The sequence below is a fragment of the Podarcis pityusensis genome (assembly GCF_964106645.2).
Source record: "Podarcis pityusensis genome assembly, chromosome: 3".
Classification (NCBI taxonomy): Eukaryota; Metazoa; Chordata; class Lepidosauria; order Squamata; family Lacertidae; genus Podarcis; species Podarcis pityusensis.
In genome coordinates, this window is record NC_138026.1 from 63559988 (window position 1) to 63574658 (window position 14671).

The 14671-nt window shown below is 40.3% G+C and overlaps 1 protein-coding gene across 3 annotated transcripts in view; it reads left to right on the top strand.

Annotated features, from left to right (window-relative positions):
- Positions 1–14671, top strand: part of UTRN (utrophin) — a gene marked incomplete at its 3' end in the record, with an annotated part of 327288 nt that overhangs the window by 121226 nt on the left and 191391 nt on the right. For all 3 annotated transcript variants that reach the window (XM_080998526.1, XM_080998525.1, XM_080998524.1), the window contains exons 41-46: positions 1146–1331; positions 3503–3675; positions 8458–8608; positions 9892–10067; positions 11002–11137; positions 12557–12706. In XM_080998526.1, the coding sequence (XP_080854652.1) occupies positions 1146–1331; positions 3503–3675; positions 8458–8608; positions 9892–10067; positions 11002–11137; positions 12557–12706 (972 nt within the window). The remainder of the gene's footprint in view (positions 1–1145; positions 1332–3502; positions 3676–8457; positions 8609–9891; positions 10068–11001; positions 11138–12556; positions 12707–14671) is intronic.

Genomic DNA, 14671 nt, shown 5'->3' on the forward strand with positions numbered 1-14671 from the left:
AAGGTGACCATTTACTGTTGTTTATCACCACCAGCTTATGGTGCTTCAATTCAGCTACTATGCTATTCAGAGCTCTGTTCTCTATGAATTTGTCTAATTGATTCTTTTAAACTAGGGTTGGGGAACTCATGGTTTTCCAGAAGTTGATGGGGCTCAGGCACAGCACTTCAAAGTACTTTTATTTCCCACATTCCTCCTCATGCTTTCTGCTTTAAAGAAGGAGGAGAGAGAAGCTCTCCAAACAATGATATGCTCTGTATGGAATAAAGCTACAAGACTGATTATATGTTTTAACCATGTTGTATGGCTCCTTTCCTATTTTGAGGAAGCTCTTGCTATCTGTAGGAAAACAAGCTTTTTAGTGTTCTCTTTTGACTTAGCTTACTGTGTCTATAGACATAAAATGTCAGAAGTCATCATGGGCATGCATTAGCCTCCATGCTAACTGAGAATTATAAAAATGAATGTCCACATTTCGAGAACCTGGGAAAAGACTTTCTGTTAATTTAGGGTGGGCTATCTCCACCCTTTCCCCATAACTGGAGCTGATAAATTGAGAAGAGGTAGACTTGCTTGACTGGAGTATATTTGTATTGGTATATAGGGTGATTGATTTTAAAGAAAGTAAATTAAGTTATTGGTGTATCTGCTCTGGACAAAGTAGATATACTTCCTTCTAATTATAACAAGGAGTCACATGGCAGGGATTTTAGTTTTGGGGATAGGATTTCAATTTTAAAAACTTGATTTTATCTGGTATATTTTAATAGCTTATTTTTCAGTTCAGTACTTTAAAAAAAAGGCTTTAATCTGAATTGAACCTGAAAGATAGGACATAAAGCAAATACAGTGGACTCTCAGGTTACGTTACCTTTGAGTAACGTAACTTTTGGGTTGCGAACGTGGCAAACCCTGAAGTGTATACTTCCAGGTTTTGCTGTGCGCACATACGCAGAAGCGCTCTGCACGCTTTACGCATGTGTAGAAGTGGTGCCTCTAGATGCGGACTTTTTGGGGTACGTATGGACCCCCTGAACGAATTAAGTTCGTGTCTGGAGGGTCCACTGTCCAAATAAATGAAATTTGTTTTTATCTTATACTGAAGTTATTTTAAAAGAGCTAAGCTTAAGTTTATTTTTCTTTAGGCAGTCTTGCAGAAGATTCAAGGTCCCCTCTCATCAACAACGAGGGTATCTCCATTCCCTGCAGAATACCTGGTTGAAATTAACAAGATTTTGCTGGCTATAGCTGATGCTGAGCTCTTGCTGAATGCTCCAGAACTTCATTCTGGTGTCTATGAAGATTTTTCTACTCAGGAAGATTCATTAAAGGTACTAGAAACTGAAACAAAATATTAGAATAGAAAATTGAGTATTAAAAATGGTGATTATTTTCCCCAAACATTCTAACTTGGGTATAAGCATAAGGAAATTAAATGTATTTCTAAATGTTACAAAATTGCTCCTTGATTCATAGGGGCCAATTTTTCTAGCATGGTCACACAATCCTAGTACAACGCTGCCCTGAATTTGTTACACAGCAGCGATTTCATATATTGAAACATAACTGTAAAAGGCCATCCTCCACAAGTTGTTTATGGGAAAGGAAAATCACATGATTACTAAAGACTGGCACAATGGTTTTGGGCCTGCTCCTGACATTGTATATGCTGTGTTGCCCTGATGTCCATGTCAGCATTTAGAGTGGGGCCAACTGGTGTGTCCAATGCTTGGGGTAGGGCCAAGGGCACAGACTTGCTCCTTAATGTATGTGCAAGATTTTTTCTTGATCAAGAGTCTGGAAACCAAGCCTCATGATGAGTGGTTGAAGGAGTTCTAGATGTTCAGCCTGGTAAAGGTGAGATTGAAAGAAGATATGATAGCCATCTTCAAATACAGTGGTGCCTCGCAAGACGAAATTAATTCGTTCTGCGAGTTTTTTCGTCTTGCGAATTTTTCGTCTTGCGAAGCACGGTTTTAAGAAAAAGGAAACAAACTTGCAAGACGTTTTCGTTTTTCGTCTTACGAAGCAAGCCCATAGGGAAATTCGTCTTGCGAAGCAACTCAAAAAATGAAAAACTCTTTTGTCTTGCGAGTTTTTCGTCTTGCGAGGAATTCGTCTTGCGAGGTACCACTGTATCTAAAGGGTTGTCACTTGGAGGATGGAGCAAATTTGTTTTTTCCTGCTTTGAAGGGTAGGACCTGAACCAAGGAGTGCAAGTTACAGGAAAGGAGATTCCATCTAAACCCCGGAAAGAATTTTCTTACAGTAAGAGTTGTTTGGCAGTGGAATGGACTCCCATAAGAGGTGGTGGACTGTCCTTCCTTGGAGGTTTTAAATCAGAAGTTGGAGGGTCATCTGTCATGGATTCTTTAGTTGAGATTCCTGCATTGCAGGGGGTGGGACTAAATGACTCCTGGGGTCCCTTCCAACTCTACAATTATATGATTGTATGAATGGAATATGGGGCAAATAAAATGTGGAGAACCCATATTGGAAAGAGTTTAAAAGTATTTATTTCATAAAATTTATTCAGCACTTGATTGTAATAAACATCAAAGCAGTTTACAAAAAGATAAAACAAGAAAATCAAGAAAAATTTGCAACCTAGTTAAAATACTAAAACAGATTAAAAGTGCCTCAACTTTCTAAGCATCTGTGTAGGCTTGACTAAACAAGAATGTTTTTAGCAGACACTGGAAAGTATACAGTGGAGGGGCTGCTTGAGCTCAATAGGCAGGGAGTTCCACGGAGCAGGTGCTGCCACACTAAATGACTGAGTTCTTACAAATGCAGATCTGGTATTACATGGCACCTGTAGTAGTGCCAATATGTTGTACAAGTATGTTGCAGGTAGTACTCATTTTGGGGCTGGTCATTGGTATTCTCTCTCCCTCCCTCTCCCCTCCTCCTATCCCCATCCCCTCTCCCCCACCTCAGATATCTACATACACACTGTATATGAGCTTGATCCTTTCATCACATGTATAATTCATTGCCTGAACCAGGACTTGCTATGTTTACTAGATAGTATCATGTCTCCAAGAGCAGGGGGTGGATTGTAGGCTCAGGGAAATTAAATATATTTGATACTTCTCCATTCAGGAGCTGTGTGTGTGTATGTGTGTGTGTGCGAAACAGAGAGAGAGAGAGAGAGAGAGAGAGAGAGAGAGAGAGATTAAAAATTCATAATTTACTTTTTAAGAATGAAAGTAAGTACATGCTCAGACAAAATAAACAGAAAGCATTGTGTTTGGGCTCTTAAGCTCATTGGATACAAATCTATTTTTACCCTTAGTAAGATGTTATAGAAGAATTCATTGTGGTTTAAAAAATAATTAGGGAAAGAAACCTATACTAACAGTGTTAAAATTACGTTGTTCATGCTTTTTGCAATCCAATCAAAGGGTTCAATTTGTCAAGTTGGCAGTCATCCTTGAGGGTATGCTAATACTTCCTTGTAGAGCACTTCAACAGGATTTTTGTCTTTCTATGCTTACAGAACATAAAAGACATGTTGGACAAACTTGGGGATCAGATTGCAGTCATTCATGAAAAACATCCAGATGTTATATTGGAAGCATCTGGATCTGAGGCTGTTCAAATAGCAGATTCTCTAATCCAACTGAATGCAGAATGGGACAGAATTAACAGGATGTACAATGATCGTAAATGGTAAGTAAAAGGACTACATTTACTTTGTGCTGAAAAACAAACAGTCGTGCACCCAGAAAAGCTGATTTCTGTGATGAAGAAGTGAATCTGTAGGGGAAATTTAAGATACACCCTGGTGGGGATTTTCTGCTTTGGGCAGAACAATTTTGTTGGGCCTGCCAAGATTGAGTGATTTTTAAAATTATTATTATTAATAGCTATCATGAAGTTGCTTAGCAATGTCTGTTTCATGAGCAGGCAGGGGCTCTAGGTGTGTTCTTAAGGTCAGGGATCCAAGGTAGTCCAGTATTAAAACTAAAAATTGAAATCCAAAAGGAATTCTTACCAAAAAGACTGATCTCCTACTGGCATCATGGGCTCACTGGATTGGATTGGGCTCTGGCTCCACCCTGGTCACAAGGCAGGAGAATAATATCTTTGGGAAAGTGGCAGCTCCCAATCAGTGTTTGCTCCTGCCTGTTCTTCAGCAATCCCTGCCATAGCAATTTTGGTTGCAGTTGGGACCCGCCCTAATTGGGTAAGCTTTGTGATCCCATGATGGCCATGGGAGAGATAGTATGATTGGTACTCACCTGAAGTGTAGATTGCTGATGGCATCATGGGGTCACTGGAACCATGCCCTAATATTGACTGCAAATATTGGTTCTGCTATTACCCACATGCCTTTAAGTTTGCAGTTTGTTCCTATTATTAGGGGAAACTGGGCACCTTTCTTTTCCTTTACTGTTTGTGACGCCAATGACTGTTTGAGCTTGGTGAGACCGCAAAACTTTTTGGGAGCTGCCCACTTTCCAAAGAGTTTTTTCTTCCACCTCATGACCAGGATGGAGCCCAGAGCCCAACCCAATTCAGTGACCCCATGATGTCATCAGAGATGTACAGTTTAGTGAGTACCAATTGTACTTTCTCATGAATCACAGAAGAAGCTCACTATTCAAGGCTCAACCTCTTCACTCTCAACCTCAACTCCGTCTCCTTTTCTCTCTATATGTTAGTGTTTAGCTCAGCTTTACTGTTCCCTTCATAGCAAAGCTCTTTTTCCAGGACACAGAAAGCAAGATGTCAATGCTAGGGCTGCCTATCTTCCTCCTTACTTTTGGTCTGATTATCTGTGGGGTGGGCAGGGTCCTCCCTACTCTTAGGGATAGTTGTGGCCCTCTCTAACAAGAATTTCCTGGGTCCCTGTAAGTAGATATAGAATGAAAAATTTCCCAACTTACAGCCTAATTGCTGGATGGTATAGAAAAAGAAGAATCCCACCAAAGGCAAACAGTACAAGATGTATGTTATGTCAGCATCGCCCTAGAGCCAGTGCACCAACTGGACTCTTGCACCTCAACCCCGACTGGGCTAGGCGAGCTGGGTAGCACCGCCAGAGACCTCCTTCTCACAGGAAACGGTCACAGTGCTGTGGACTCACAGCTCAGAGCTGAGAGCACCGGATTCACTGTCTCAATAATACAGTCGTTGCGCAGCAGAGTTTTGCAGAGTCTTGCAGAGTATAAACCACTCGGAGAGCAGCTCTGTAGAATATCTTCCTTTTATTCTATAACTACAACTATGATACAAAGCTATATACAGAGCTGAATATTCTAAGCATAAATCAATGCTACACTGAGAGTCTGCAGCTGCTCTTAGCAGCAATCTTATCTCTAGGATCTCTAACACTCTCACTCTCTCCGATACACTGACTGACTGACTCTCTCTCACACACACACGCTGATATGTTGCTGGGCAGAATAAGTAGATAGGCAGGACACGCCTCCTTCTCTCTGGAGAGTCAGCAGAGACCATCAGGAGATGATCAGGAGATTCTTGGGTAGGGGAGGGGTGAAATCTCCTCATGTTATTCTGCCTTTAACTATCAATTGAAATTAATGTTCATTTCCCATCAGCCTGTGCCTGGCTGGGTTACCAAGGTCCTAAAGTCTCTTAAGGAGCTTCCATATGTAGGATTCTGGGATGCTGGGCTTCGATTCTATTATGTAGAGGGTGGACATAGCAGACGGCACAGAGATTTCTCCAAGTACAGTGGTACCTTGGGTTACATACACTTCAGGTTACATACACTTCAGGTTACAGACTCTGCTAACCCAGAAATAGTGCTTCAGGTTAAGAACTTTGCTTCAGGATGAGAACAGAAATCGTGCTCCGGCGGCACGGTGACAGAAGGAGGCCCCATTAGCTAAAGTGGTGCTTCAGGTTAAGAACAGTTTCAGGTTAAGAATGGACCTCTGGAACAAATTAAGTACTTAACCCGAGGTACCACTGTAGTTCTTTATAAGTAAGCTGGAACTGAACTGAACTGAACTGAACACAGCTCAGCCGGCCTGCTTTTATAGGCAGCCAGCTGTCAACATTGTAACAACAGCCCAGGGTTTTCCGCCTAAATTAACTTACGTGGACCTGAGTGAAAACTCTATACACAATACCCCCTGGTGGCCAGGGTGAGAATTTCAATACATAACTACTATATGGGCTGATCCACCACCATTGCCGAACAAGTAGCAATTTGAAGTTCCGGGCATTATTCCTTTGCATATTTGAATCTTCACAATCCTTTTGGAAACTTCAGTAATCTGATTAAGTTAACAGTTAAGCAGCCCAGCCACTCTTCCTATTTAAAAAGATAAATTAAACCTTCGCAGTTAATTGGTGCAGTACAACAGATTGACTTTCTAGCTGATTCATTGAAGGGTAAGATATTCCTTGAATCTCATAAATATTGCATCTTATTTTGCATCTTATTTAAAATGTGACAGGGCTTGTTAAGCATTCCTTTGAGACTAAGGCTTGTAACATTACAAGTAGTGTTTACAAGTACTGTTGATAGGTTTTATTTTATGTAATTCACGGACAGTACAATTTAAGGTCCTGAAGACTGTTGATCAACACTCCCTATATATTATAGGGAATTGGTTTTACCCATAAAGCTAAAATCAGTCATTATAAAGAAATGGGTTTTATTATAATGATTCATACTGACTTTTGTATCAGTCATGTTTAAATTTTAAATGGATGGGATATTGGACTCCATTATGATCAAATATACTTAGTTGTCAAAGTACCTTATTATACTCTTTGATTTCCAGTGGTAGAAGTCTTTGAAAGTTTCTTTGGGTATCTTCTGCTAGAATGCAAGAATTAGCTGGTCTTCTGTTTGCTGCGTTACTCACTCCTGATCCAGACCTCTTAGGGCTCAGTCTTCACACAGACAGAAAACTGATTATCACACTTAGTACTAATTTGTTCCTTGCTCATGTACTAAAATGGGTTGTTTGCAGGTGCATTTATATCCAGCATGTATGGGGTATTAAAGGTAAAGGTAAAGGGACCCCTGACCATTAGGTCCAGTCGTGACCGACTCTGGGGTTGCGGCGCTCATCTCGCTTTATTGGCTGAGGGAGCCGGCGTACAGCTTCCGGGTCATGTGGCCAGCATGACTAAGCTGCTTCTGGCAAACCAGAGCAGCGCACGGAAACGCCGTTTACCTTCCCACCAGAGCGGTACCTATTTATCTACTTGCACTTTGATGTGCTTTCGAACTGCTAGGTTGGCAGGAGGTATGGGGTATTAGGGGAGGGCAATACCTTTGGTGGGGGCCATGTCATGCTCCTTCTAACCAGTTGTTGCCACATTATTTTCTGTGTGGGTAACCTAGTTTCTTCCCAATCCTCTTTATACATTTCCCTCACTAGCTGGATCAGCATATGGGGGAAGGAATGGAGCTATGCGGAGTAGGCTTTCTCCCTGGTTTCTGTGCATACAACAGTACATGAAATGGCTTCCAAATGATCTAGAACCCTTCATGTGCATGGAAACCTGGAAACCTTTGTGTGCACATGACCCTGCGCTTCAGACTTGGAGGTGTATGGGTGGGGCTAGTTGATGCAGCCCGGCCCCCTCTCATGCGTCTTTTCTGAATATGTCTTTTGCTGGTTCTGCAAATTTTGCTGCAGAACTGGTAATGTACAGCAGTTGATTAGCCGATGGTCAGTTACAAACAACTCCAATTGTTTGACATCTCAACCCTTTTTATAAATAGATTGGTGTTGCTTTGAAAGGAGCTGCTTGTATGTTCATGCATTTATTTACATATAGAGCAACTTACTGTCATTTCTGAAAACAGCACAATCCATTTGTAATACATTGCAAACTGCTCTTGGGGGCATGGTGGGGTGCCAGCACCTGCTCTGCTGCAAAATCTGTAGAACTGATTTTCATGGTGCTCAGTCCTGGAGAAAAACTAGTTCATATGAGCTCACTGCCACACAGCTATAGTATTTGGCTCATTTCCTACTTTTTCTTGATATGCTGTTAATAGCAGTGGGTTTTTGATGGATCTGTGGACAAATTTGATTTTGGAATAAGGGAGATATGACCTTTGTGCAATTTGTTCTGTTGCATCTCAGAACATAGGCTTTGACTATGTCCAACTCCCTTTGAATAGCAAAATTAGCAGTGGGTGGATTGAATCATAACGTTGCTGTGTATAAACCAAGAATAATTAATCATTTTTTTGCATACCAACTGCTGAGTGACACCTAATCAATCTTTATTTTTCATGGAGTTAAATTTTATTTATCACGTGTTGCTCTTTTTGCTAAGTGGCAGTGGTTCTGTTGTCCCCCCACCCACTCAATATTGCTCTTTACAAGAGCAACACCCATTCTGCAAAGATATTTCCATTTTGTGGGATTTTTTGTTGCACAAAACACTCTTGCTTTTGAAATATATGCACAGGCAATTAACAGCTTCCCCTCCCCCTTCTGTTTCTTTTAGTTGCTTTGATAAGTCTGTGGAAGAGTGGAGACAGTTCCATTGTGATCTCAACGATCTCTCCCAGTGGTTAGCAGAAGCGGAAGGATTGCTGGCTGAGGCCCAAACTCAAGATGGCGGCCTGGATTTAGAAATTGCAAAGATACACCAGCAGGTATCTGATCATGGTTTGTTAAGGTGGTTTGTTAAGAACTTGCTAACATTTTGATTTGGGTCTGGAAACTAATTGTCAGCCAGTGCGAATGCTTCAAAGTGACATGCACAAACATGGGCCAAAAGCTGTTAATAAGTGGATTTCTGCATTCTGTACTAGCTGAAATTTCCAAACAATCTTCAGCCAGCCACATCTAACCCTGCCCATAAACCACCAACACACGAGTGATAGTTGCCAGGTCTCCATTTCCAGTAGCAGGCATAGGGGTTGTACCAGCCAAAGCTGATGGAAGACATGCTGGACCACAAATGGATGGAAACCTAATGAAAACCCTTCACTCTCAAATTATTAGTGAAGGCGCTTTATACAGATTGCATATACTGAATTTTACTGAACATATGCATTTTACTTAAAGTCTTATCCCCAATCCCCTGGTAAATAACTAAATGTTACATAACAACACTTTACTGTTCTCCTTAAAAAAACCCCACACAACTTAATTTTTAAAACAACATAACTTAAGGCATGATCCTTCATGAACTTACGTAGACAGAAGTAGTTACACTTACATTTGGCACATTTTAATTTGCTATAACTTCATATAATTTAATTTAGCTACAAAAAGCACTGAGTATTGTTTTATTATTTTTAGAGTGTATCTGATTTTTATAAAAAATAATAATATTTGAGCTGTTTTTTATTTTATTTTATAGCACAGTATATTGTATAGAACAGAGAGATCTCTTTTGACAGTTAATGCTTTTTTCTGGTTGTTAGTGATATGTGAAAGTTTGAGCCTGACTTTCCCTGACTTCCCTCAATTTCCTTGGGTTTCCTACCATATCTGCAGATCATGGGAACACTGTCCTTAATTAGCCTAACTGAAATCTTAGTAAGGCTACAGAGAACAGGCAGCATATCTATTCTGAGACAAACTAATGCAGTGTTTTCCCTTCATCCCTACCCCACAAACCAAAATCTGTAGGCAGTATTTCCCTTTTTATCTCAAAGGCATACATGCATACTATGTGAGGAATGCTTAGCCTTCATACTGATTTGATTTCAACAGCATGTTCTTGTACTGTTTGCCTTTGGTAGATTGATATTCATGAATATATTAGCTCACTCTTAATAACAAGTGCCTAATCATTCACTTAAACAACAGTGATTTTTTATTTTATTTTTTAAACGAGCAATGTGTGCCCAGTCATTGTTTCAGGCTACACGTCAATGTCATATTGGGTAAGCAACAAAATTCAGCTTGGTTTTTATATTTGTGACAGGAACTTGAAGAGGGAGTCAGCAGCCATCAGACCAGCTTTTCGACATTGAACAGAACAGGAGAAGGAATTGTACAGAAGCTCTCTACTACAGATGGAAGCTTCCTGAAGGAGAAACTAGCAGGGTTAAATAATCGCTGGAAAGCCATCACTGCTGAAGTTATGGAAAGACAACAGAGGTAACTGGTTCAGTCAGGTTTTGGGATATCTTAGGAGAAGCATTGGGAACAAGTTTCTCTAGAAGCTCCAAATGACATTGCGTATTTCCTGTTTGGTTGAAACGTCCATGCCCTGAATCTGAAAGGTCCCTCAAGGCTACTTTGAAACAATTAGTGATAATGATGCTGTTTTTAATGTGCATACTCGTTCCATTTCCCCTTGCTCTGTTTTAGGAAATTGCTCTTTCATTTCTTTTAATATACTCTTTGGGTATATGAGTGCTACATTCATGTTTTGGAATTGCATTTTATCTATTGATGATATTTGCACATTGCCTTTGGTCCTTCTTAGTATATAGGTGGTTAGCAAGGCTAACCCTCCCCCCAGATTTCCTGCAAAAAGGAAACAAGTGCATTCAAGATGCAGCTAGATTAGTCTGTCTGAAGTTGAATTATTAGTTGTGTTGCCATTTTGAAATGTACATTTAAGTTAATATCTATTCCCCGCCCCAATCAAAATAAACAAAATGCTAGTTTACCACAGATGCATAATGTACCAATGTTATAGTCATTCCCACCACCAGTCTAGCTTTATGCAGTGCATACATAATTTTAAAAATACTTGCTTGGTATGATTGAAGACAGTGTGCAAATTCTTTCAATTTCTACACATAATATGAAATATTGCTGGGAATTGTTTAAAATTAAATACATCTTTTTAGGCCTAAGGCAACCCAGGGAACACTTTAAGCATTTCTTTACCTGAAGTCACATTGCTGGAGAGAATATGGAAATGTCACATGAAGAACTTTGTACACTTGAATTGATTTTTTTAAATTCAACTTTGTAGTTTGCTATATTAGTAAGCTGTAGATGGAGTGTGTTTTTCTTATTGCTTTTCTGTATTTATATTGATGTTCTTGTTTTATATTCCACTTTGGGGTTTGCGCCTTAGACTGAAAGGAGAGAATCAACCATTACTAGACTTCACAAGAAACCTAGATGAATTTAGTTGCTGGCTGGAAAACATAGAAAATGCACAGGAAGAGAAGCCTACAATCAGCCGTGAAGAAAATTTGAAGGAATTAATGGCAAGTTAGATAAAAATGATTGCATATTTTATTTGAATTTATTCCTCCTTATTCCTACTGGTGCTACTGAATAACTAATTAATTTGAAAGGTAGGCGGATTCTTTAGTTCACAGATAATTGTTGTGCATTAGGTTGAGATGAGTAATTTGATACTAAGAAAGCCAATGCTACTGCTGCCTAAATGGATCCAGTCGAAGTGTACGGAATACATCACACATAACCCAAGTGCAGCGCTGGGTCTGTTCGTTGCCTGTGGCAGGACACACTGAGCAGAACTGCACTCCTGGGACATCCCAATTGGTGGAATGGAAGAGGCGGTTTTTTGCAAAATCCTCCTGTCTCTTGCAGTTCCCTAAAAATCTGCTCTGCAGAATTGGAGAATCCTCTGGAACAGTGTGGGAAGGAGGAATAAGTGAAAAACATTTCCTCCTCCTTGTGCCAGAGGAGCCTCTGGTGAATCAAAGTCCCTTTTATGAACAGAATCCTTGCATGAAATTATTGCTAAAAGTACAAAGAGCTGCAATCTAGCACACTGATTTGGGGCTTCAAGAGCACAAAACTAAGCACTGGACCAATAATCTCAATCCAGCAGACTGGGTGTGCAACGAATTTCCACTGCTGCCTATGAAAGGAAAGTGACCATGTCAGTTTTAATTTAAACGTCAATACTAAAACTTTTCATTACTATTCCCAAAGTCAGTAAATAACTTGTATTTAGAACCTGTGGAATCAGCAGGCACACAGAGGCCTATGTTATTGTGCATTACACAAGTCCTCCACAAATTAACCTAGTTTTTAAATTGTTTTTATTTACTTACATTTATATCCTGGTGTTTTTCTATTATGCAACCCAAGGCAGCATACATGTGATTCCCAGGAAGTTACGCATTCAGGAACTCTCCAGACCTAGTGAAGTGGTGGCCTCATGTCTTCCGATTGTAACCTGGAAATAGGGTAGCAAGTCAAGTAAAATCCTATGATCTTCTTAAACCATGCAGAATTTGAAAAATGTTCATTTTCCCCCTCTAATTTTGCATAATTTGTTGTTCTTTAAAAAGTATTTTGGATAATTTATTCTGCTTTTGCTTCTCATAGAGAGGTGCCTGAAGTCCAACTCTTAGCAACACTTGTTGCTTCTCCTCTGGCACTAGGCATTGTCCATATCTTTTTTTTAAAAAACTAGTCAATGCCTACCTCCTGTGACTTTTCTGTCTAAGGACTCAGCTATACAGCTGCAAATAAAACATTTTGAATGTGTTGTAAAGTGCAATATACAACTGTGGCATTAGGTGGCAACCATGAGCTATAGCAAATTCAATGCATTTTTCAAAACAATTTTTTTTAAAAAAAAAGCATTTTCACAACGATTTTAACAGGTCTGTAGATTCCACCAAAAGTGCTTTCTTTAATCACTTTAGGGCTTGATCGAGGAGATGGACATGCAAGGAGAAAAACTTAAGTGGCTAAACAAGAATGAACCTGAGCTGATTTCAAATAAAAGCATTGGGGCTCGAGAGAGAGAGAATATTTCCGATAGACTGAGGACCCTGAATATTAAGTGGAAGAAGGTATGGATTGCAATATGGATTCCTTAAAATCAGCAAGTATAAAATGTATTCTTTTTAATTGAGTTCCTGCCACATACATATGAATAATCTTGTCGGGGGAGGCATGATTGGACAAGTTAGTGTAAAGAAGTGTTTTGTGTCGCAGGCGGCCTTCACATGCTATGGTAAACCACAGTTACTCACCTTGAATTCATGGGTTTCTCCTGCTTCACTACTCCTTTGGCGTGAGTGTGAGCAACCAGCCATGATTCCTACTTAGCGTTCTATCCGAACTGGAGATTGTGGTTTATTTTGCTCAGAGAAAATTACAGCTGGTAAGCCAAGAACAAACCTTGGCTTAAATTCCTTGGTTTGTTTGGAGTTAAACAAACTACCATCCCCGCATCAGATTTAACACTAAACTAGGGATTGTGGTTTGCTGCTCCCACTCATGCTAGGGGACAAGTGAAGAAGGGTCCACCTGTACATTCAAAATAAACCATTAACTGTGGTTTCCAGTGAGATGTGAACATAGCCATATTGTTAAACCTATGCATGGAAATGCTTTTCTTTCTTAATATTCCACATCAGGAGGAACCAGTGTGGTGCACTCCACATGTTGGACTATAGTTCCAGTGATCCCTGACAAGCGGCTATGTTGGCTGGGGTTTATGGCAACTGCAGAGCAACAACATCTGGAATGTAACCACAATTAACTAGCCTGGTCTAGATCAATAGCTTTCTTTTGTTTGAGGCAGCATGCATTGTATCAGAAGCAGAATTCCTAAATGTGACCCTGGAATACTTTTCACAAGTGGGAAGTAAACATCCTTCATGCTTTATGAATTTTAATTTAATTTATTATACTTGTGTAGTAAGCTCAAAGCAACTTACAGAGGGCTCCATGTTTTCTTCCCAGAAGGAAACACCCGCTGAGCACTCCCAGACCACTCACTGAGCTTGTAGAAAAGTAGGGGAACTAGCATGGCATAGAAAAAAGTTCCAGCCTAGTCCTCACTTTATATCCATTTCTATTATTTTGCTTCTTCGATTCTTTTAATTGGATCAGCAATCAAACATGAAATCCGTTGTCTGCATTCTGAAGAGGTGGGCTCCCAGCAGGAATGTACTAAGTGGCAGCTTAAAATGATCAGAATTGTGGCTGGGGTGGGTGTGTTTCCTAAAAGTATACATTTCAAGTGCCAAAGGCCAGGTTAAAGGGGTGCATCTTCAGCACTCAGTGGAAACTATATAGTGAAGATACCAGATGCAGCTCTGTGGGGAGAGAGTTCCACAACTGCTACAGAGAATGTCCTCTCCTGGAACACATGCATCCCTGAGCTTGTGGGGGTGGTGTAACTGAACGTAACACCCAAGGGAGTCTTCCAGGGATGGATGTGGTATTTCATATATTTGTGGCCTAAGCCATCAGTTCAAACACTAGCATGACCTTGAATTGGGTCCAGACATGAACTGACAACAAATGCATCTGCTTTAAATAAAACAGGGTTGTATGAATGAATGAATGTAATGCCATCCAATATTTTGCTGCTGTATTAGGACCAGTTGGAGTTTCTAAGACACTGTCAAGCCCCACACAGAGCGCATTGCAATAATGCAGTCTGGAAGTTACCAAGGCATGGGGTAGAGTGGCAAAGTCAGCTGAGTCCAAAAGGGACCTTAGCTGGCACCTGAGCCTCCAGTCACAGTGTTAGATCCAGGAAAACCCCAAAGCTCATTCCAGGGAAGTACAATCCAGTCCAGCACAGACTGTCCCCGCCTCCCAGTTATGATAACTGAGGACACCTAACACTTCCGCTTGGATTCACAATCATTCCTCCTCATGCTATAACTCACTTGTATTAACGTATATTGTTAATATCGTACTTCCCCAAACAGTAGCTGCTTTTGGTACTATATTTCAGTCTTTGAATGACTATTGCAACTCTTTCCTCCTCCCCTAGTTCTTAGTTGCACTGAACAACA